This window comes from Pleuronectes platessa, chromosome 22 (assembly GCF_947347685.1).
Source record: "Pleuronectes platessa chromosome 22, fPlePla1.1, whole genome shotgun sequence".
NCBI classification, from domain to species: Eukaryota; Metazoa; Chordata; class Actinopteri; order Pleuronectiformes; family Pleuronectidae; genus Pleuronectes; species Pleuronectes platessa.
This window is the reverse complement of record NC_070647.1, coordinates 11,009,297-11,033,694: the sequence shown is the minus strand read 5'-3', so window position 1 is coordinate 11,033,694 and position 24,398 is coordinate 11,009,297. Positions and strand designations below refer to the sequence as shown.

At 42.5% G+C, this 24,398-nt stretch overlaps 2 protein-coding genes across 3 annotated transcripts; both read left to right on the top strand.

Annotated features, from left to right (window-relative positions):
- Window positions 1-370: 370 nt before the first annotated feature.
- Window positions 371-4,280, top strand: zcrb1 (zinc finger CCHC-type and RNA binding motif 1). 2 transcript variants are annotated; one of them, XM_053415426.1, is made up of 9 exons: window positions 371-566; window positions 1,069-1,073; window positions 2,250-2,334; window positions 2,417-2,445; window positions 2,569-2,680; window positions 3,113-3,220; window positions 3,373-3,482; window positions 3,564-3,642; window positions 3,895-4,280. In XM_053415426.1, the coding sequence occupies exons 1-9, from the start codon at window positions 399-401 to the stop codon at window positions 4,036-4,038; spliced, it is 840 nt and encodes a 279-aa protein (XP_053271401.1). In that variant the 5' UTR covers window positions 371-398; the 3' UTR covers window positions 4,039-4,280. The 2 variants fall into 2 exon arrangements, with proteins under 2 accessions (XP_053271401.1, XP_053271400.1); XM_053415425.1 differs by lacking the exons at window positions 371-566; window positions 1,069-1,073 and adding an exon at window positions 1,914-2,048 and having other exon boundaries at window positions 2,232-2,334.
- A 1,790-nt stretch (window positions 4,281-6,070) lies between these two features.
- Window positions 6,071-24,204, top strand: yaf2 (YY1 associated factor 2). Its single transcript, XM_053415422.1, has 4 exons — window positions 6,071-6,231; window positions 6,584-6,706; window positions 20,201-20,356; window positions 20,482-24,204. The coding sequence occupies exons 1-4, from the start codon at window positions 6,206-6,208 to the stop codon at window positions 20,735-20,737; spliced, it is 561 nt and encodes a 186-aa protein (XP_053271397.1). The 5' UTR covers window positions 6,071-6,205; the 3' UTR covers window positions 20,738-24,204.
- The last annotated feature ends 194 nt before the right edge of the window (window positions 24,205-24,398 follow it).

Genomic DNA, 24,398 nt, shown 5'->3' with positions numbered 1-24,398 from the left:
TTTGCAAGAATTTCAGACAGGCTGAGTATTGACCAAATGACCCAGAGTTAGTAAATAAGCTATAAGATAAAAAAAAAAAAAAACGAAGCCATTATAATGCTATTTCACAATCAAACAAGGCAAATGTCTGACACACGCTGTGGCATGAAACTCAAACTTTGTAAGGGCAGAGTTTAAAATATCTAAAGTTAACCATTTACTGTAGCACCTGCTGCTGGCGGGTTATATGTGTGCATGATTAACTCATGTGGTATGCATCTGCCATTTGATTCCAGTTGTACCTCATTCATTTGTATCCACTGCCTTAGCTCATATGCATTTCACAAGTGACGCAGTCATGTGTGACACGTGGCACTCACCCTTCTTGGAGGTGGAACGGCTCTGCGTTCAGCAGGGAAATGAAGGTTGTCGCCGTGATAGCTCCTCTGATCTTCATGGTAATTCCGGGGGGCGCCTCCATTCGGGAAGAAGCGGGGACCTCCTTCGTACTCGTACCCACCCCGGGTGTAGTCATCCTCAGGTCTGACAAAGGGGCCCCTCCTCTCCACTGGTCCACCTGCCCGTGGGTACGGACCCTGCAAAAGCACAGGTCCATTTGATGGATTGGACATTATCATGTACTTTAAACCAGTGAATTTGCTTTTTAGCTTTATCACAGAATATTTTAACCAGTTGCTTAAAAGCCAATTTAGCTGATACGGAAAATAAATTCATGAAGACAATTTTCTCAGTTAACTAAGCTGTGATATTCTCTTTCCATATTGTCCAATAAATGACTTGCACCAGCTTCTCAAAAGACATAGTATTCTTCACTGTGTTTGTATTAAACTATGAAAAACTAAACCGATCCAGCAGCTACTGGGTTCACACTCACTGGTCTCTCGTTTAAAAAGCGTTCATCATACACCTCTCGTATGCTCCTGTCTCTCCTGTACGTCACTGCAAAAAGGCAGAAGGTGAAAGATGCTGAGTGCACTGAACATTTCATCCCACACAACCATTAATAAAAAACAGTTACATGTGACATTCAGATGCAAACGATAGCAATACATTTTGTCTGATGACTAGTTTTCGCAACAGTACAGCCAGTAATGCGAAAACACTTTCAAAATACATACATCTCTAAATATGAACCCAAACCTTGTATGTGCCACTTGAAATATCCTCTAGTAAATTACCTTGTTTTGTTAATTTGTAACAGTAGAGGCATTTTCAATTTTTTTTCTAGACCACAGTTAAACTGATGAGCTGTCAGAGTTGGTAAAAAACTTACTTTTGGACTCTGTGTGTTGTATAAGATGATCAGCACAATCTGCAAAACGACAAACAGCAATTAACACCATATATTAGCTAATGACTTTCGTGCCTGTATTTCTAAAGAGGTCTTCACAGACCAGCTGAGGAGGGAGACCTCTGTTTGCACGAAATGAGACAAGACGAAGGAGCAGTGTTTGCATTTCAACACGAATCCAGTTACTGAGCTTGTTGAGGTTACTTTCTGCACAACACACTGACCCACAACATCCATTTTACTAACAACCCCCGCACACAACGCGTTGAGACGCAACTGACCCACCCGCAAAACAACAACGTCACAAAAACAAACGCAACATCTCCTGTTTAGCGGTAATTCACTCGTAGCTTCTGTGTCTCCATGGAGAGCTAGCAGCTAGCATAGCTAATTAACTAGCCTCCATGTCTGCTGCAAACATCCTCACGTTTCATTCCATCCAGCGCTTAGCGTAACGTTACCGCGACATAGAAAGCAACGTATAAATGTGTATATCGATAGAAGTGCGTGTGCTAACCTACACTGAAAAGGTGGTATATTCCACGCAAAATAGCAAAACACAATCCCACCCTCCTCGATCGGATAGTAAGCGTAGCCTCTCCGGGTGGGACAACCGGGTTTTCATTGGACGAGAGGCGAGTGTACGTCATAAACCTGCGACGTTGAAGTGTGGCGTTTGTTGCCGTTTCCTAGCCATTAGCTTCCTGCATCAAAATATTACGATTTTAAGCGAATTCAAAACATTCTAATGGTGGCGGTAAGTTGTTCGGTTAATGAAATGTGTATATAATTGGCAATCAATCGTTTGTAGTAACTTGATAAGGTAAAACGTGACAGGAATTAATGGTGGACTTAGTGAAGTGTAGCGTAAAGGTTAGCTAAGTAGCTAGTTGTTTATCGTTTATTCAGACAATTTGTGACAGTGCTTTTGTCTCTACAGTGTGCTGTGTGTGTCCAGGATGAGTGGAGGGTTGGCACCAAGTAAAAGCACAGTGTATGTGTCCAACCTGCCTTTCTCTCTGACCAACAGTGATCTTCACAAGGTAATTTATATTAATTATCATATCGGTCAACCACAAATAAGAGTAAACTCATATAGAGACGGTGTTATTTGTGTCATTTCAGCTGCTCACCAAATATGGAAAAGTTGTCAAGTAAGTCCTGGTTCTGTCATCATGAATGATTGTTAATGAAAACCAAACCGTGGCTGGTGCAGATCACCCATAATATTCACTTAAATGCTTCTTATGTGTGTCATCATTTCAAATGTGTTTCAGGGTCACAATTGTTAAAGATAAAGACACCCGGCTGAGTAAAGGGGTGGCGTTTGTTCTCTTCCTGGACAGAGATTCGGCTCAGAACTGTGCAAGAGCAATAAACAACAAAGTGGTGAGTCTAATTTTGTGTTTTCACATATTGTGTGCCACAGCAATATTTCAACTATCAACCTTATTCTAAATAAGACATAGTTTCAGTTGTGATGTTTATGTGAGTTGCTCATAGAATAGTCAATTCATATTCCTGTTAACGTGTTACGGAGCATTACATCCTGCTACTGGTATGTGTCGTTGCAAATGCTGCGTAAACTCCATAATGAGATAAGACATATACATGTCTAAATAATGCTATTAAGGTTGAAATACTCCAGATCTCTTAATTATTGCTTATTCAGAATATGACCATATTCAAGTTAAGGTAACCAGAAAATATTCTCTTCTTAATCTAGTTAATATTGGTGTCCTTGTATTGTAGCGTAGGCTTTCAGTGTCCTTGCTATTGATGCTTCTTTAATTGATATTCACAAATGCTTTCATGTCCTAGTTGTTTGGCAGAACGGTGAAAGCGAGCATTGCAGTCGACAACGGACGAGCGACTGAGTTCATAAGGAGGCGGAATTACACCGACAAGACCAAATGTTATGAATGTGGGGTGAGTGAGGATCAAACTTTGTTGAATCACGATTGCAAGTTATTCATTTCCAGTCCTTTCTAAAAGGGGGAAACATAAAATGTGGTGTGTAAAAAATATCTCAGAAGTTTGTCTGACTGTCATTTTATTTGTGTTTTTGAATAAAATCACAGGACACAGGTCATCTGAGCTACGCGTGCCCCAAAAACATACTGGGAGAGAGGGAGCCCCCGAAGAAGAAGGAAAAGAAAAAGAAGAAAATGGCTCTAAAAACTGAACATGTGTAAGTATTTACTAAAGCCAATATTGTGAGATATTGTTAAATTGACAGTTTTTCTAATTCTTACCCGTTTTCTGCTAATAGCGAAGAGGAAGAAGAAGAAAGTGAAGAAGGGGGAGAGGACCCGGCTTTAGACAGTCTTAGCCAAGCTATAGCTGTTGAGGTAAGTGTGCACATATAGTACAGAAAACAATTAAAACACAGTGTATACATCTGGTTCAGTTTACTGCGTATTATACTCTGAATTATATCTAGTAATATTTTTGTCCTTTTGACCTAAACATCACTTGTAACAATTCTACAGAAAAAAACATGTTTACTTAATATGTATCATTGTTTGAGATGGAAGTTATAGGAGTTTGAAAACTAAACAATCACCAATTTGTCATATTTCTTCTTCCTTGTATCCCTCCAGCAAGCCCATATTGAGGAAGAGGAGGAAAAGAGGAGGCAGACACGTTTGTCTCAAGAGGCGAACGCGTCAACATCATCGGATTCTAGGAAACCCAAGATTAAGAAGAGCGCATACTTCAGCGACGAGGAGGAGCTCAGCGACTAATAATAAGGAACATTCAGTAAATAGCCACCAAATAGTTTGGTCCATCCATTTGGATTGAATTTTCTGAGTTCTTTGTGTTACAGTGGGGGGGGGGGGGGTATGTATTATAATAAGATGCCTCATTTTCCACCCTCACGAGCCGAGACATTTTTACAAAAAACTGTGGCCTTTTTCTTTGGTTGACTGTTGATTGTGTTTCTTCCTGTATGTTTTTATGTCAGTCAATAAAGAATGTTTCTTAATGACAGACTAAATAAATGAATGGTTAGTCCAGCTTTCATACAAAATCAGGTGAAGAATTTTGACAAAATTCAATAATACAAGTTAAACTAAAGTTTGGCAGGCTGTCGTGTTGGCAAGACCTCAACCACCTATTCATTGCACAATATCTTCCACTATGTAAATTTAAAAAATATATTTTAAAAAATACGGTTGGATAGCAAAGTTAAATATATATATATTTTTTTAATTAAATTATGCATACACCACTTCTGTGCATGAGGTAAATACATTTTTTTTATTATTATTAAATTAAAAACAAATAAAACAATTAAATTAAAATAATTATAATAGGGCCTCACTGTCTGTCAGTGCTCGGGCCCTAATACAGCAAATGGCAATAGGATATTAAACAGATCTTTTTATTGTTTTTATTTTGTATACGAGTACGTCTGATGAGTAAAAGATTGTATACTTTGAATAACCTGCCAAAGAAACATTTTATTTTAGTTGCTAGATTCTCAAAAGCTAGGAAGATGATCAAAATTGACATCCGCACATGTGAGTCTTTGCAAATCCTACAAATTGCATCGTCTTAAATCACTGCAATCCGGGTTTCAGTGCGGTAGAATTCCATCTACTGACGTGAGCGGTGGATCCACTTTGTTAATCCCTGAAATGGGCCAGGTTTTTGGGAGGATCTGTGGAGCTCGCTTGCGTCAGCACGAAAACAAAGCGAGGGATTCCCCGATGTTTTCACGCGTCTGTGCTCACGATGAACCTGTGCGGCGAGTCTGCGGTGATAGAGCAGACGCAAAGATGGAGGGATGTGAGGGGACAGAGAGAGGGAGCGTGTTCACGCGCTGCTGCTGCAGACGCAACATCAGCTACTGTCTATTGCTGCGTTTGGGTGCTGTCGGAAATGGGGAAACGTTGGCGTTAACGTCAAGGGGAAAGAGCTAACTACTTCTGTATGCGATGATTAGAAGTCACAGATATTTTTTTGAAGCCCTCATCTGTATAGATTAAGTAACGTTGCCTTTCACACACAAACATTTATAAGTCATTTATATCTAACCGTATGTGTTATAATTATAACCAATTAATGTTTGGTTTTGTGTACTGAGCATTATTGGCCCTAGATTATGTTTTATGGTCCAGTAAATCGACTGTTTATAATACATATATAACTATGATTGCTTATAATTTATATGGTCGTCTTTTATGTTCCTACATTTAGTTTTTTGTCCCAATAACAGATTTTGATTCTCTTTTGTATAATCCATTAGCAAGATAATTTAAATCAATTGGGGGCTATAAGGTGATTATAATCATAAGTAATTTATGTTCTTATAAGAAAAGGTCAGTTCTTAAATAGTTATTAAGGTCGGCTTTGTTTTTGTACTGAGCGTTTTTTACCGACTGTATACAATAGGTTAAACCATTCTTATAAATAATTTATAATATACATGTATATACAAGTTCAAGGCCTTCAGTTTTTTTCAAATCTTTCCTGTGTAATCTGTAATCTAGAATATTCAAATCAATAGGTCTGATGTAGGTTGATGTAGGAAACAAACCTGAAGTGTTTTTAAAACCATCCCGCTCGCGCGCATTCAATTAAACAACAAGAACACCAACAACCACACATTAATGCCCTCGGTGAATGGGGAAAATTCCGAGCTTGCAGCGGGCACGCTAACGCCTCACCGACTCACCATGAGGAATGTCAGCCTCGGGACACAGCGAGGCGCGTGATTGGCCCCGGCGCCTCACGTGACCATTTCCCAAAGCGGAGTTTCCGCGACAGCTGGAAGCGGAGCGGGCACGACGGGCGCATCGCTTCCGTTTTTTTTTCTCCCCCTTCCGCCGAGAAAAGAATCATCGTTGGAGAGAAAGAACCGGAGCCGTGCTCGTCTCAGCACCTCCAGAGGAACCCCGGTCTGGCATGGGCGACAAGCGGAGTCCCACAAGGTAAACGCGGGGCCGAGTTCGCTGTGCTTTCAAGGCGACGACGAAGAGGGTTGAGCGGACATCGTTGGTCGGGGGGGGGTTGAAAATGGGGTTTTCTTCTTCTTCTTCACGGTGTCGCGCGCACTGCATGTGTGTGTGTGCGCGCGCGTGTGTGTGTGTGTTTTAAAGAGCTCATCGCCAATTACAGTGTTGGATCACAGAGCGCGCACATGATTTCCCCCTTAAAAATCCCACAGGCTCACCGTGATGTTTGCTGTCGATAGTGTCCGCGGACTCACTCCTCCTCCTCCTCCACCACCTCCTCCACCTCCTTCATCTGGGTTTTAATTTTCTCCTTATTATTGTTTTAAAGGCCGAAGCGTCAACCGAAGCCCTCCGACGAGGGGTTTTGGGACTGCAGCGTGTGCACGTACAAGAACACGGCCGAGGCTTTCAAGTGCATGATGTGTGATGTGAGGAAGGGGACTTCAACAAGGTAAGGATGGATGTGCCCCTTTTGCACGAGTGTGTGTGTTTGTGCTGTGTGTGTGTGGGGGGGGTCCTTTGGGACTATGATACATGGCCCCCGATAACGAAAATATCACGATACAGCAATTCAGTTTTTAGCGATACATTGTACGACAGTCATCTAGCAATGCTTTGTGACAACTGTGTAGCTGAGGAATAACACAAAAAGAACCCTGAACAGGGGAAGAGCAGGATTTGTGTATTCATTCGCTGCAGATTGGCGTCGGTTTGAAGCCGTGTACAAAATAAATTGGTGAAGTCTTATCTTAGTGCCTCTATAGTCTCTAACAAACACACTTTAACCTGTCAGTGTCCAAACGTCATTATTCCAATGTAAAATAACCAATAAATGGCCAAAATCTATAAAAGTAACCGTAAGTATTGATATTTGGCTCAGCATTTCGATCATTTCTCGAGTCAGTACAACCATATATTATCATATTGATATTTTGGTCCACCATCCATTTGAGACTGAGGTGATTCCCCACAGGCACATTAGTTTGATCCCACTGCCACCCTCCCCCCCTTTGTTTGCCCCCTGTACCACAATAACTATTATAATTTAACACATATTACATTTAGATCTATATTTTCTCAGATTTTTACATTCAAACGTTGTGGCTCTGTATCAGTTTGAATCCCTGTCCACACTAACATGCCTAAAAACACACACAACACAACCACTCATGTGTGCGTCCGGCTCGGGTCCCACTGGACACAGGAATTGTTTTCAGATCGATAGAATAACAGCTCATCTGCCGCGCATGTAAGCCGTTGTATCATTGTAAAAGGAAGAAGGATACGTCCAGACCTAAAACATTCAGCAAGCAGTTGCGAGTGCCAGCATCATTCTATTGCAACATCTCTGTTTCTGCCTGTCCAGATTAAAAGTGTTCAAACCAAAACAGGGCCAGCGGGGTTTTCCAAACGGTTTTTGATCGGATCTAAAACTCCATAGTACTGAGGACACCATGTGAATCTGTAGCTGAGTTACTGTTTCAAATGAAAATGTAATGTGGATGTAGCCTTAGATTCTGACGCCTTCCCAGTGATTCCCTTGGACAGACAAAATCAGTCTGTGAACATAAACACTGGTTTACTGCATATTTTCTCTTATCAAACCCAACATGTTTATTTGTCACTTCCTTCCTCGTCACACCTCCTCTACGCGCCGCATTAGTCTCCATGTTCCCTCGCCGACACTGACCTCAGTGAAATGAGGGACAGCCGCGGCGCTCTCTTGAAAGCGCACACATCAATCTTGTTGCCCTGGAGATATGTGTAAGGGGGGGCGGGGAGGTGGGGGTGCTATACAGGTACTCAAGCATACAAATGCACAGCATGCACACACACAGTCCCCCCCCCCCACCTCCCTGCGCCTGTGGATGATATTTTCTCCTGACATCAGTGATTTGAAGCAGGAAATGACTTATTCCTGAGTGGCAGTCATTATCCGGATGAAAACAACAGACAAAAGGGTGAAGGAGAGAAGTTGTTGCCGTTTCCTCTCGGCTTATTAGAAGCAGTGTGTCGTTACGTGATCTCCTTTAACCCTTTGTTAATTATCCTCGTCTGCTTTAACGCAACTTTACTTTTCCACGGATTTAACAATGACAACAATGTGGTGCAGTTCTTCGTTCATATATCTGTTCAGAGTTGTTTCTTTTGTTGGTGCGTGCGAGTACACAATATACGCCTGTGTGTGTGAGTCTGCGTTTATGTGTGTGTGTGTGTGAGTGGGAGGGCCAAGTTGTGAAAAGAGGTTGTCAGAGCAGCTGCCAGACAGACAGCCATAGCTCATTACTATGCAACAGCTTAATCAGCCCGCTGTCAGACGCACACACACACATGCACTCAACATGCAAATTTTACACATGACTGCATACATATTCGCACACAAGTGCACGTTCCTGATGCACAGGCACACACACTGAACACACAGTTGCCGCTCACACAAACAAAGAGCCTGAGCAGCAGACATGATGTTGTCATCTGGTCCAGCTTTAGTGCAATCGAGTTTTGATTGTTGAGGATGCTTCAGAGACCGTGGCGTGCTTCAGTAACAAACAAGCGGCCCACGGGGTTGCCAGGAATATCCACTGAAGCTTGGACATCCTTTGTCCTCCCCCATCTGGACATCATTTTGTTGTAGTTACGTAGGTTCTGAGCACGCAAAGGTCCTGGAATTCTCCTTTACACCCTTGAAACCCAGCGCCAACGTCCGCGTGAAGGTCTTATTTAATGTTAATAACTCTTCCTCCCGTCTGCAGTGCTGCAGAAAAAGGTTTTAGCAGTAGTAGTGTGTTCACGCTCTTGCACAAGGCCGCACGTAAGCACTCGAAACACGGGGGTGAACGCTGCAGCAAAATGGCCACACAGGTGGTCGCAGCTGTTAATGACCGATCACAGCAGACGAGTGCGGGTTTGCTCCGCTGAGCCAGGTGTAGGCGCTGAAGGGCAAAACACCACGCGGAATATAAAATGCAGGACACGGCAAATTCTCTCACTGGTTACTAAACAAGCATGACTGAGCTATTACCGTGATTTAATGAATTCACATTTCACACAGGCAGGAGCTGAGTGTCCGGTTGTGAGAGGAAGTGTCCCTTATAGCCTGAAGGTCACGGGGTTGACAGCTAGAGTGGGTTCCGTGGATTAAAATCAATTCATCACTTGAGAGCCTTATCTTGATACATGAAATGTCACTTTTCCCGACAGGATCTGAGTCTCTTAAGCAAGTGTAAGAAGTGATGGCTTCTTAAAGAAAGGGGGGGACCATTTTGAGATGAGATAGAGAAGTATTTTCAGAGGAAGAGTTTTCATGTATAGGGTCAGGAGATGAAGATGAATGCGTTATGAATTTTAGGACACATCTTGCCCCTAAATCTGTCTGATGATCCAAGTTGACGGGCAGATCGGCAGAGTTGAAATGGAAGAAAGAGCGACCTGACTTCTGAAGCTCGGAAGTCAAATTCGAGGAGTGGATCAAGGCCTAAAACCGAAATCGCGTGTTTAAACATTCTCTCTTTCCCCAAGTCATTTCTGCAGATTAATATGGAAAAATGTGTTGCTCCTCTAGATCAAGCTGCATGCATAGGGTATTCAATTAAAGCTATCATAAAGGAGCTCAGATCACAACGCGGCCTGATTACCTCAAGACTTTGCTCAGGGAAAAATGGCTGTTTTATCTGCTGTGACTCTTTGGCCCCCAGTCCCAGCCTTTTGAAAGCCAGTGTGATAGATGAACTTCACAGTACATAAAAAGAGGCTGTTTGATAAGTGCAAGGTCACAGGTTTGATTCCTGCATCAGCTGAAATAACGAGATAGAAAAAAACCTTGATAAAGCTTAGTTCACACAACACTATTTCAGCCTGATTTTCCAGTCACCAACGACTTTGAAGCTGACAAAAGCTCCAGGTCAAAGGCAAAGGGATTTTGATCTGCAGTGGCCACGATGTGTGAACTCTTCAAAAGGCACAAATCCATAGGCGCAGACTCCCGACTACAACATCACAGTTGTATGTCCGCCGAAGTGTTTCTGATCCTCCAGCTCGATGTGTCATTCTGTGAGCAGGATGTGACAGAATGGGAATGGGCTCATTCAAACTCACTATACTCAACATAATTTGGAGTATGACCACTCAAGACAGCACGTAGTGTAGTGTGAACTTGGCTTGAGCAAGATAGTGAAGGTCCCCGCCCCGTTCAACCATGAAGGTTTGTTCTGGATTAGGGTGTCACCATGAGGTTGGAAATACAAAATGAATGCTGAGACGCGTTTCATTTGTCTGGTGTTTTGAACAAAAGCTGAAAATGTCAGGTGTGTGAGTGTGTGAAGGTGCTGACAGAAAGCAGTTAAGCCCGAATCTAATCACCCTCCTTAGGCAAATACTGCAGGTTGTAATAGAGCACTGTGTGTGCGTGTCTCACCTCAACTCTCTGAATCTGTTCGCTGAGCTCTGACTCGTCGGGCCCACCAGGGAAAACACTCGGTGTGTGCACGCTGAAGAACTTGTTTGGCAGCATCATATTTCTACAGGTCAGGACAGTGAGCTCGATCCGGTTTCTGGAGTATTACTTCTCCCTCTCGTTTGTGTTTGCTCTCTCGCTACCTTTTACTCAACCGTCTCTCAGCAGCGTCTCCGTCCCACGCTCCTTTCAAAAGTTCAACTCAACCTTAGGCATCTCCCGGTGACAGATTGACTGATGTGAAGGTTTTTGGTCGGCTCCGCCTGAAATGAGTAAAAGCGCCTGCTGGCTGCCTGGGAGCCTTTGGCTGCTTAGATGTTGTTTTATCATCCTCCGCACAAGCTCACCCTCACAGTTCATGTGCAGTGCCACACACTCAAAATTGACCTGTTACTGTGCATTTGGCGCAGATCCAGTTTGTTCTCTTACTCCTAAATAATGCAGCTTTCAACATGACAGTCTGAATTATCCAGGATGTTTTATTGAAACATTAATATCAAAGAATAAAACTGAGGAAGAACAGCAGCAGGGCCATGCATTAAGGGAAGTACTTAATAGCCAATACCAACATGGTAAGGCTCCAAATAGTTTTTTCCACAGCCAAGGAGGTTATGTTTTCACCCCGGTCCATTTGTTTGATTGCAAGCACGATTACACAAAACTACTTGATAATAACCACAAAACCTGGTGTAAGGATGCGGTTTGGGTCAGGGAGGAACTCATTAAATGTTGGTGCGGATCCAGATCAGGGGGAAGATCCAGAAACTTATCTTTTATCCACTTTCTTTTCCATTGTGAGACAGAGAATGTTTAAACATTCTCATCAATTTCTGTGGCAAAATTGGACACATATAGGGAAATGATATGCATGTGTGAAAGTAGGTTTGGAGGGGCAGCTTGATTCAATTTAAGGGAACTGTTGGGCCTTGGTGGAGTTTTGCTTTCGTCTGTTAAGTGCTAGTTTATCATAAATTCATCTGCTGAAAGGTGTTACAGTCTCCCCAAATCCAGGAAAAGTCAAATGTCTTGTTTTGTCTCTTTAACAGTCCTCAAAGCAAAGAAAACTTGCAATCTTAAGCAAATATTGGGCATTTTCATCTGAAACAACATTGAAAAGATCAGATGATTACCAGTCTAGCTTTACAGCAGTTCTCTGTCCCTTGTCAAATAATTTCAGATCAACATAAAAGCGTTACCAGCAGCATATAAACGAGAACTGAAAAGAAATGTGATCACAAACCCCCCCCCCAAAAAAAGGGAGCACAGCAGAGGAATCACAATGTTCCGATGCAGATACCAACAATAAAACTGTTGCCGCTTCAAAGCCTTTTTCTCATGCAGCCAGCCAGTGATTGGTTTCAGCAGATATCCATCATAAACAAGAGATAATCATCAGCCCGCTGGAGTCGTCTAGATTCATGGGAAATGGAAACCGGGAGCTGAGGCAGAGAGAGCTGATTCTCAAAGTTGGGTTAGAATCAATTTGATTTGCAAAAAGTATAAGATTAATTATCTCTTTTTCTTTTCTCTCAGATTAGCTGCATTGGGGAAAATAAGTGCTTCTTCTGTGGAATAGTAATACACCATATAATGCTGTATGCTCAATTGTGCATAGATTAAATGCTGCCTGGAGATACATTTTTCATTGAAATTCATAGTTTGAAGTGCAAGTTCTCTGTATTTCAATATTATGAAACTGCCTGTGTTCATGTTTGTACTAAAACAACAGGAACTTGAATGAAGATGTAAAATCAGTAATTCCATCTTTACATCTCTGTCATATTATAAGGCCGTTTCTCCGACATTTTCCTGAAAGTCTTCTGAGGGGCTGTATATGAGAAAGGAATCGACTATTGACTTTTAGTAGATGTTTTAGGTCCAGACAACATTTTGGCTGATCTCAATTACCATCTATCTGAATCTGAATGCAAAGATTGAATAGACTATGCCTTTTTCGTCAACATCTCTTTTACTCTCAACACGGAATGATTATCTGCAGGCAGTCAAATGTGGTCAAAGTCGGAAACGGAAAGCTTTTGGCGCCAAAATCTTGTCCCTTGCTTTAAGATTTGGATTATGCAAATTATCATGCAAAATCTGTTTTATGGTGATGTGTGAGTGAGAATACAAATGTCAGTTGCATTCAAATTTTCCTGAATCTAGCCCCTTAGTAACATGTCTGAGTGGGCGTGCTGATGACATTTCTAACACACATCCCAAAACCTAAAGTTTACAAATATATCATATAGAAGACACAAAGGAAGATATCACCAGTAAAGACAAAGACATTTGAGACCTTTTGGTGATAAGGGCTGAGGGCAGTGTCAATGTGCTGTAAACAAAGACAGTAGAATTCATGTCATGTCCTGTCCTGCCTCATGCATGATCTCCCCAGTTCCCTCTTTGTTGTGAACATGTCTGACGTGGACAATCTCCTGCTGCGTCCTTCACATTTGAAAGACAAAGTCAGGAAAATACCCAATTTTCTGTTCATGTCTGAAAACAGCTTCTCGGTTAGGTTTGCCCTCCTCCACTCAACAGCCTTTTTAAGGGAAAAAGCGTATTTACCGCATTCCACCTTAACAGCTCCCTATTTGGCTGCTGTGTTAATTTCCCCACAGAGAAACACATCGCTGGCAGATATCAACACATTTGACTCCCACCTCATAGAGTCCGTGATGACAGACAGGAAGTGTGGGGAAAGAGAGTGTGTAGCAACGCTTTTATGAGCCACATCAAGTCTGCAGCGGAGATAAACTGCCATTATAACGGCAACCAATTAAATAGAGGAAGTGAAATAACAACACAGATTGCATCTATAAACAGGTATAATGCATGTAAACCAAACCAATCAGTGTTTTATAAGCCCATCTGAATTATGACATCCTCTATAAGTCACACAGTGGGCCCAGTGGTGTGGGTTTACTGGTGCTGGCGCTCGCACAGGCTACAAAACCGAGCGTACACCGGGGACAATGAAGCTGGCTGTTATCACGTCACTGTGGCTCAAGATTATGGCTACACGATAAGCCTGTAATTACTATGGTGACACTGATTCATGACATACTGCTCTGTGTGGATGTGTGTGTGTGTGAGGAGAATGTGGTAGAGTGTGGCGAGCAGGCTGTAGATGGTGTCATAAACCACAGGACGTGGAGAGCCATCTGTCTCTCTCTCACTCACACACACGTGCCCGGTGATAGCAAGTACAGGCAGGGAGAGACATTAATCATTGGGTTGGAGGAGCTCCCAGGAGCAGCCTACAACCTGCTGATAGAAAACGTGACACACACTCACACTCCTCCACCTGAACCGAGGGTGTTCAACAGGGCATAAAATAAGCTGTTTCGCAATGATCTTACAATCATTATGCCGGAACTGAGGGATTTGTCTATAGCAGCACACACGCACACACACACACATTTGTACATTTATCTTAGTGAAGACACTCTTTGGCATTATGCATTCCTTAGCTCATAAACCTAACCTTAACCATCAAAGCTAAATGCCTCACCCTTACCCTATTTTACCTAAACCTAATTCCAACCTAAAACCATGTCCTAATCCTCAAACAGTCAATTATAAGTGGGTCAGAAAAGGACCGTCCAAAATGTCCTCACTCTGTACGTCAAAGGCTCAAAATGGTCCTCACAAAAGATATCTGTGCAAGCACACGAGTCCATCAGCTGTCGTGTGGGCTGTTTGCTCATCACCCACTGTACTCGACAAATGTTAGCGAGCCGTCCTAACATCTGCAGTCCTGTGCTGCAGCCTTTTGAATGACACCAGAGCTTTCTGTAAGTGCCGACTAATCAGCCAACTCTTCATTTCAAGTCCAGCTGGCTTCTTTATGCGATTCATTTTGTATATTTGACTGCCTCAGCCATAAAACAGTGTGAGCATGATGATTGAGAAGCGTTCACATCTTTCTGTACCTGTCCCGACCCCACACACTCTATATGAATATGTGTGTGTTTGTGAGCATGCTGAGATGAGAGGTTGTATTCTGCCGAGTAGACAGGAGATTGTCATCTTCAGTGTTGGACAGATATCAGCAGAATATTTGAATTTCAACATAAACAACACAGACGCGCTTAATGAATGAACAAATTAACGCATTCCCTTTATTTACCTTGTGCTTTTTACAGTATCACCATCTCAAAGAGATACTATATAATATACAGTACAATAATATGACCAGGGCCAGGTATAATACATCAATATTGTATGAGCAAAGAACAGTACAACATACAATATTATAAAACAGGCAATGTTGTCCGATAGATAGACCCGATAAGTCCACCCACCCAAACAAGGGCCCCCTTGAAGTCAGAGGTCAGTGGTTTGATCCCTGGCTCCTCCTCTCTACATTCCCAAGTGTCCTTGGGCAAGATACTGAGCCCCAAATTGCCCCCGACGGCGGCTGACATTGTGTGAATGGTGGATGATAGTAAAAGTCCTGTGTATAGAAACGCTGTGTTCATTTCTGCCTGAATGGGTGAAGGCGACTTGTCCTAAATAGGGCTTTGGGTGCCATATAAATACTTGTAAAGACATGCAAGGTTTCCTCTAAATACTGCTCCAACTTCTAAAACAAGATGCTTGATTTGTACCTCTTCTGTCGGCCTTTATGTCCTTGTACAGACATTTCACCCTCTGATGTGGATTCATTACAGCACATGTGTGCAGGTTTATTATTACTGTTCAACCAGACATGTAGTAAAACTCAATAAAACCGTCGGCAGATGTTCTTTGGCAATCGGATTAAATCTAATAAACCAGGAGTTTGCAAAGTCATCTGTATTATAAAGTCTGTTATTACCACATTTGTATATTTGGAAATTCCTGGCTCACACACAGACACACCATCTGTTCCAAATGCTGATTCACAACAAGCAGTGGTGTTGACCTGTTTGACCAGTGTGGCAGAAACATAACCGTCTCATAATGTGACCGCCCACTGAATCGGTCATGTAGAAACATTTTCCAACTGTGACAGGATCCGAACCAGAGGCGTTAATTTCCTGTAGTGTTGGTTCATGACGGACGTTAATTATTTATTCTGTATTTATTTCTCCCCTGTTCTCGAGCACAGGCCAGAAGTGAGGTCAGTGGGTGCATGTGGAGGAGGGAGAGGAGTGTTGAAGGACAGAGGCGAGTGAGATAGCGATAATGATAGATGACGTGTGGGTGTGTGCGGATGATACATTTGAGAAGAGGGGCGGCCAGAGTTCCCCCCCAGGCCCACGATGTGCTGAGGGATCAGTGACAGCAAGTGACAGGACCAGTTCATCTTTACTAGGGCTGTAACGATTCTCCTTGAACCTTGGTTTTTAATTTTAGCGGATTTCAAACACAGATATTTTTCAAGGAGCCGTATGTGAGAACATAAATGTCTGTCTCAGTTGCTCTTGACATTTTCAAGTTTTTTTAAATATTCAACCATCTGACAATGCCCAGCGACCGAGTGGGCACGTTGATGACGGATGCAAAACAGAACACAATTATCTCAGGATGAACAAGAGGACTTTGAGAGCTTTTGTTTTTGAGGACAGATGCCGGTCTCGATGTGCTGTCAACAAAGACGCATGTTTTCCTCGCGACAGAATTTTTCACGTCACGTCCTGCATGTTTCGGATATGTTCCTTTTGATTTGAACACGTCTGACCAGGAAAATCTCCCGCTGAATTATTAATATCTGAAAGACAAATTCCGGTCCTGAACATCGCATATCTTAAAACAAGAGTTATGCTTGGTCTTAGGATCCTCCTTATCATCCTCTTTGATAGACTGTTTTCCTGATCACATTCTCTGAATTAAAAGCCTAAACCAAAGCAAGTGTGACTTATGTCCACTGTTGTCTTCACCCTCCCCTCTTCAAGGAAATACAGTTGGGTTTGTGGGGTTAATCCCTCTCCGTAATGTCCTAATTTCCTAATGTAGGACTCCATTAGCTGCCGTGGAATAGCGTGAGTAGAGCATGTATCGATTGGAACAACAGTTCCAACACGCAGTATTAATGTCAGAAAGAATAGGCCGTTACATTAGGCACAGAAATTCTTGTTGCAATCAATAGACACTCACAAAAACGCGCACACATAGCCTCTGAGGCCTAAGTGCTAAGATAATAACCATTTGATTGGGTTAACAGAGGCAGCTCTGTTTAGAGCGGCTGCTTTGCCTCACCGTGGTATTAGGTTGTCTCCTCTTTCACCTCCAGCTTATTGAGCTGGCTCTGTTGGTGAGAATCAATTTCATTGTAATGCATGAGGAAAATAGGAATTTGAAAATATTTTTATAGCTAGAGCCTCATAGCTCTTGGGCACAGACAGTCTTTGAGTCCTAAAGAAAGGATCATTATTAAGCTCAGATTACTTTTTTCCCTTTAATGAGACATTAAGCAAACACCAAAGCTGCTTTCAGACATTCACTGAAGTCCCAACGTTTTTCAGAAATTTGCTAGAAGGGCTGTATGTGAGAACACAAATATCTGAGTTGGTTACGCCAGACATTTTACATAACATTTCCTGGCAGCGACCAAGTAAAACGTCCGAGTGTACAGCAGGAAAAATGTCAGGAACATTCACCGCGAGCGAGTGGGCGTGTTAATTTTTCCGAGACACAAAAACAGGAAGCTGAAAACCAAAAGAAAATAAATATTTGAGGGAGAAAAAGAGGTATCATACACGTAGAAGACGCAGACAGATATGTCAACTTGGACAGACGGCTATATTGAAGAGATCTTTGGGGGAAAGGGCTGATGTGTTCCCCCAACAGTTCCTATAAGCCGTTGTACTGTGCTCATTTGCTGCGCTAATAGGCATCAGTGATTCATTAAATCACACTGAATTCATCAAACAAACAAACCAAAAAAGATGGTTTTGAACGAGGGAGAAGTAGTCTTGTTTTCTTTTTACATTTCGGGAAGCTGCCAACATTTGTCCCGGGTGCAGGACGCTCGATTGTGTTAGGAGACAGCCGCTGCTTTGTTTGCAAGCTCCAGTAAATTCAAGAGCACCAGACACCGCCTTTGTTGCTGCCGGAGGAGTTAACGGATGTCAAGGAGAGAGCCGCGAATCGCTCGAGCTGGAAACAAGAGGACTTTGAGATGCTTCTGCCTTTTTTTTTATAAAAAAAAAAAAGAGAGTTGTCAGCACTTCTGTAACGTTGTGCTGACAAGACAGACATATTAGAGGATCTCTACATCTCCTCCCTATCAGACAGTTATGTTGGCCAAGAGACCCATTTGCATTTCCACTCAAGCCTCAGTAGCGTCACTGCATGTTCTGTGAGGGCAGTAGTAAGTCAAGGGGAGGAAAAAAAAGAAGAAGACGACTCTTTGAAGCTGGGCCCCAATTTAGGTCATCCCAGAACTGTTAAACAACAGCTTTGCCCACAGAACAAGACGGCAGCCTCGGCTTATATTCACCATGTCCTCGTAGAAAATGAACTAAAAGCCTCAAAGGCTCGATTTCTTTCTGTGTCGCATATCTCTGCAACTAGTTCACTCTGTACTTGTGCTGTGCTGCTTATAATGACATTAGGCAAGTGCAAAAAGGACATTTCTTTTCACGGAGCACCTCGCAGCGTTTTTGTCATTTCAATACGTTTTCAAAAGGGTTCACACACAGGTTAGTACACTCCACTGAAGCCGTTTTCCTTTTCGGGACTGTGGGAGTTTTAATGCTTAAATTCTGACTGAAGATATTTTTATGTTCTCTGAGCAGGAGGTTTATTTTCAAATATCACAGCATATGGGGATTTGGCTAAATATATTAGTTATCTTATTAAACAGAAACTGGCTTGTGAAATATGAAATTGGTTCCAACAGCTGTTGTTTCAAGTACAACTGCTTGACAGAGCTCAGAAAACAGACACGCTGTGCTCCTCTGCTCTTCTCATCATGCCCCGATACTTCATCTGCTCACTGCTGCGTGTGTGTTTGCGTGCATGCATTCATGTGTACAGACATGGGTCTAACTGTGTTGCCTGTTAATTGCATGCCTTTCATTTCTTTCGAATTGTACATACATGTGGCTTTAGGTGAAGTATCTGCAGGCTGTGATGTGCATAAGTGCCTATTTGCGTGTGGATGCCGAGATGTGGAGACTCTCAACAGAGCATTTTCAACACTCACGGACTCAGAACACTCGACAAACACAGAGAAATGTGATCAGTCCTGATGCGTGCAAACTGTTACAAGACCAATTGCATAATGCATCAATTTTTAGACCACTGATACTCAGAGGATAAGAATGTGACTGAAGAGGAACATTTGGCGAAGCACGTTACACTGTGTGATTATTTCATATCAGATCCATGTTCTAAATTTTGTAGAGCCGACAAGAAAGTATTATACTTGGACAAAAGCCCCTAACACAACTGATTGTGGAGGAAGTTGGAAGCTGGTGAGGGATTGTGGGGTTCTAGCGACAGTAAAGACTGGTGCTTATGGAGAAGAATTGGCAGGAGACAAACTGAGGCGGTAGCTGCACAGGGGTCTTAGAGTGTCCACATACAGAGACTGAGTGACAAGTAAGACTGCAGTTTCCCCGCCTGCTGGGAACCGCATAACCCTCACGAGAACACACTAGCACATACACACACACAGCTATGATGAAGGCTGCTTGCAAGGACTTTAAAAACCTGACTGTTCTGATGACACACTGACACAGGGTTTATACTGGTGCAGCCGATGGAGAGCGAGAGAGAGCTCAGCATACAGTTCTGCTATGAAAGGACGGCACAAAACACAAAGTTAGATATGTCATGTTTATTATGAAAAGTGTAAAAAAATAAAAATGGTTCCATTATGAAACTATGGCAGGCTGCCACATTCTAAGTAATTAATGTGAAACCCTGCACTGTCTACACCCACCCCTGGAGTTATGAGACAAGATCTGTAGTGTAGGAGATGTTAATGTTTTACATTTGGAAAGAAAGGGGTGAAAACACGTCGGGTGTGACCTTCAATGAAAACGTGGCATTGTACTTCCAGTAATGGCTGAGCTCCTTTGCGTGACAGCATCGCATTTTCGTAGTTTTAAGTTTCCTCCTGAACAACCATACATGCACGTGCATTCTGAACACTGTGTCCTTTTCACACTTAAAATTCCCGTCACATCTTTTGTTTTCAGCAAAACGCATCTCATCTTGTCAGTGTGTATCCCTGTGGGTGGGTGCCAACACAAGCCTGTGCAGGTATTCTGCATATCTCACAGATGGCTGAATCCTGGGTTTTATTCTGAATGCACGCTGAGGGAGTGTGGGTGTGTGTGTGTGGCCACTTGCTGTCAGTGTTAAGAACACTTCAGCGGCTCTATTCCTAACCAGCACTGGCAGTGATTATTGGCTCTTGATTATGGTGGTACGTTAGATGGAGCTAGGTGTTCACTGTGATTTTCCCTCTCATTAATCTGCCACATTGTCTCCCCCCTCTCTTCCCTTCTCCATGTCTCTCTCTTTACCTCCCTCCTCTTGCCCCTGGATCAGGAAGCCTCGTCCCGTCTCTCAGCTCGTCTCACAGCAGCAGGTAACGCAGCAGTTTGTGTTGCCCTCGCAGCCCAAAAAGGAAAAGAAGGAGAAGGTAGAGAAGGAGAAGACCGACAAGGAGCCGGCGCTTAAGAAGAACAGTCACAAGAAGATGAGGTAAACAAACTTACACCAGGTAGCAGGAATATCTGATATTAATGATAGGGATGCATTCATGAACTATAGAATTCATAGATGCTTCTTTTTCCATCTCTTACTCAAATCCTTCTCTCCACCATCAGGCCTAGATTGAAAAACATCGACAGGAGCAGCGCCCAGCACCTGGAGGTGACGGTTGGGGACCTGACGGTCATCATTACAGACTTTAAGGAGAAGGTCAAGCCCTCGCCCACCTCAGCCACGTCCTCCAGCGCCGCGTCATCAGTGGTGGACCACCACAGCCAGAACGGCTCCAGCTCGGAAAACACAGAGAAGGGGCTTTCTCGCTCCTCCTCACCCAGGGGAGAGGGGAGCTCAGTCAACGGAGAGTCCCATTGAGTCCCACCACCCCCCACCTCAAATCCTCATCCACCTCCAGCGAAATCTCATCTGCAAGTCACTGGAAGGGAATCCTACTTTTACTTTAGAGCTGCACACTTTATCATTTACTTTTTGCTGGAATTGTGACTCCCAGTATTTGTCAGAGCAAGGTGCCAACCCGTCAGATTTGGCAAATTCTCCACGTTTAGAAAGTGACCTAGAAACCCTTAGCGCATCTAGGATGATGCAGTAGACTACATAAAAAAAAAATGGACAAAGGACAGTGTGATGGACCTTTGCATTTTTCATCCTCTATGGTTCCCTTCAGATGCACCGGCCTCTCAAGTTTTCCAATATTTTTACTGAACAAAATGTGCAGCCTCCACCTCGGTATTGTGCTCAGTGGCCGGCAGAGTGACCTATTCTTCCCCCATGTGGAATGGAATTCTCAGCCACTGCCTGGATTCTCTACCTACCTTGTCAACCTGAACCGTCTCGTTCCCCAGTGTCCTCACACTGAACTCTCAATGTGACAGCGAACATTTGCTCCTGATCTTGACGCTCCAAGCTTTGACTTCAGGACTGCGTCTGCTGAAGAGGGACTTCTGACACAGCAGAGTGGCCACACTGGTGGAACCGTTTGTTGATTTCCATAATGTTCGGAGCAAGGTTGTTTCGTTCAGTGATGCTCAACATGTCCTCACAATGGCACCTGGCAGAGAATGTACAGCACATGATTTCAAAAGGGTAATACCGGTGTTAAGTTTGTTTTTTAAATTTGCGCACGAGTCAATTTGAGAGTAATTTTTCTTTTATCTTAGCGGCCTTTCATTTTATTCATTTTGTAAACACCCACTAACAAACCTGCATTAAACCTACAGTGCAAAACTTTTATCTCCCCCTTCTGGCAGTGAAAGTAATGACATAAACATCGTTGACGCAAACATAATGTCCTAGGCACACCAATAGTTTCTTTCTTTCATTTCTGTTTTTAACCAGAGTATCAGAAACTCAATAGGTTTACGCTATAGTTGTTAAAGCCAACTCCCGCCTTTTAGGTTCGGGCCAACCCAATCATTGCTAGCATTCTCTGGTGTACAATGATATACGGTGAGATTTACCTGGCACTGGTAGACTTAATCAGCTCATAGTTTACTTGTTTCACAACGGCTTGAATGTAAAGACTGCTTTTTCTATTCGCAAGTCCAGTGCTCCAGCTTTAAGTGATCATTTTGATATAAAACACTTGTAATTTTGTAAGAAATTTGAAAAGTTGATTATAGAGAACTCTCTGGTGATGTAGCCTTTCAATCATTGTCTTGTTTTTCTCACTGATCCTCCCTGTCAAGCAACAGTTCAGATCGAGAGCCTAGCTCTCATGCAGCAGGATTAGTTCTAACCAGCTACTTGATAACTAACAGCTATAAACATAGTTCAAAAAAGTTGATGCTATGCTACCTAGCAAGCATGAAACAGAAATTAGCAAGTTGCTATTGATGAAGTCTTTAACAGCAACTAAATAACCAATTACTCCAAACATATTTAAGAAGCTGTTATGCTACCTAGATAGAATGAAACTGTATACGTTTAAAGTTAACGAGAAGCTTGCAAAGAAATTTACTAACTCGCTACAAAAAAAAATGAAGTCAGGTGAAAATAGGACGCAAGTTGTTCAAATGGGCAGACACATCCATCTTAAGTGTTACTAATGTAAACAGCTGCCTGCTAGACAGATGGGAACAGGCAGAAGAAAGCAAAACATTAGCTATAACAGCTTAAGTCCATAATATCTCAGGACTGTGTTCCATGAAGTGAAGTTAATTTTCTGCCCTCTAGCTGTCAAACACCAAACTCACAACTCACTGCAGCTTTTACAATCATCCAAGTTTTGTAACTCATCACTGTCGGCGTTAAACATCTGCAGACGTACAGGAGAGAAACCAACAAACCATTTAAAATAATCCAGAATAGAAAGTCTTTAACGGCAAAGATGGCAGTCGTAAAATTCATAAAGCCAGTCGTCTGCTTTCTTACATCTGAGCGCGGAAACGCATTAAACCAATCGTGTTGCACTGACCTCAGCCCACATTTTGGGTCCGCAACTGTTTGAACTGCTGTTGCGGCAGATGCAGTCGGTTGTAGAAAGAATATAAGGCACCGGGGATTGACTCGTGGTAGAAGTTGGTGCATCGAAACCTTGCCCTTGCGTCACAGAACTGTTACTGAAGGGGGAAAAGTGTCCAAAACTTTTTTTTATTTCCGGGACAAGTCAATATATTCTCAACATGCAGGTTTTTATGCCCCAGGGTCCATTGAAAGTGCAGTTATGGCCGTCTTTTATCATTTGGATAGGGGGCCTGGTCTTGTTAGCCTGAAATAATTACCCTTGGGCATTGCCAAGATGGCTTCTATGTGAGACTTATTGGTCATTCTTTTCTCTTGTGACATTGAAAATACATAATTTGCTAAACTGGTTACCAATCCTTAATTTTTAAGTGGTACACCGTGGTAACTGTCAATTACATGACTTCCCATAAAACGTTATATCGAGGTAGTCACGATGACATTTTTTGAAGCCTCGATGATCTAATTTGCGCTTTTATTTTCTTCAACAAGAGCCAGTTTCAAACCAGGTTTATCAGAGTGAAGTTTGTTTCAGAGACATGAAAGAAACAGTCGTCAGCAAACTGGAAGATGACAAAAAGGCACTTTGGCCGTACATGACGCCGGTATTCTCCTTTTAATCTCTGCTGCACCTGTTCAGGGTCCGAGTGGAGAACCAGTGGGTGCTCACACTGTTCTGCTGCCATACAGGACCCAGCTTGGACAAGGCAGGACTAAAACTGGGGAGTTTGGACTTCTGGACACATTTATGAGCCGGATCCGGGGACATCCTGCGGTGCGATGGGACTCAAGAAGCCGTTTGAATCCTCCATTTTGACGAAAGACAAAGTGAAGAAACTTTATAGAGTATACTAAACTCCCAGCAGAACAATTATAGATCAAGCTAACTACACATTAACTTATAAAAAACCTGTAGAATAAGTACACAGATAAAAGTGGATATTTCTAAAAAAAATATTGTACTACAATGTCTTGACGTGGCTTTATTATCCATCATATCAGTGTTATGTCAATATTTTTTTCCTTTTAAACATTTTAGCACACATTCTGAGATCTGTCACAGCATGATAATATTACGGTCTCGGTATATTGTGGGACGGGTTATGTCTCTTAGTTCGTTAGTATCTTTTTTGATTGTCGGAGATGTGCTCTCGCAGGTTCACTGCACTAGCTGGGACTAGGTGTGTGGACTCGTGGGAATTTGTTCGGACATACGTTTGTTATTTGGTTGTTACAAAAGTGGAAGACACTTAAAAATGTGTTGTGTCACTTGTTGATATTGTTTTCTGTTTGTTTTGTTTTGTCATGCTCAGTGTGTGAACTTGTTTATTACATGTCTGAATAAGAAAAGTCGAAACCAAGATGTCCTCTTCTGATGCACATATTTTTATGATTTTCTTTCACACACACAAGCTGTTTTCATACATTGACTCATCGTCTGCCCGACATAATTAGCCTGCAATTTGATCATTTGTTTAACGTTTCCAATAAATTAGAGTAGCACAAAAACAGATTGTGAATTGACTTCTCTAAAGCAGTTTTTAGACATGAACTC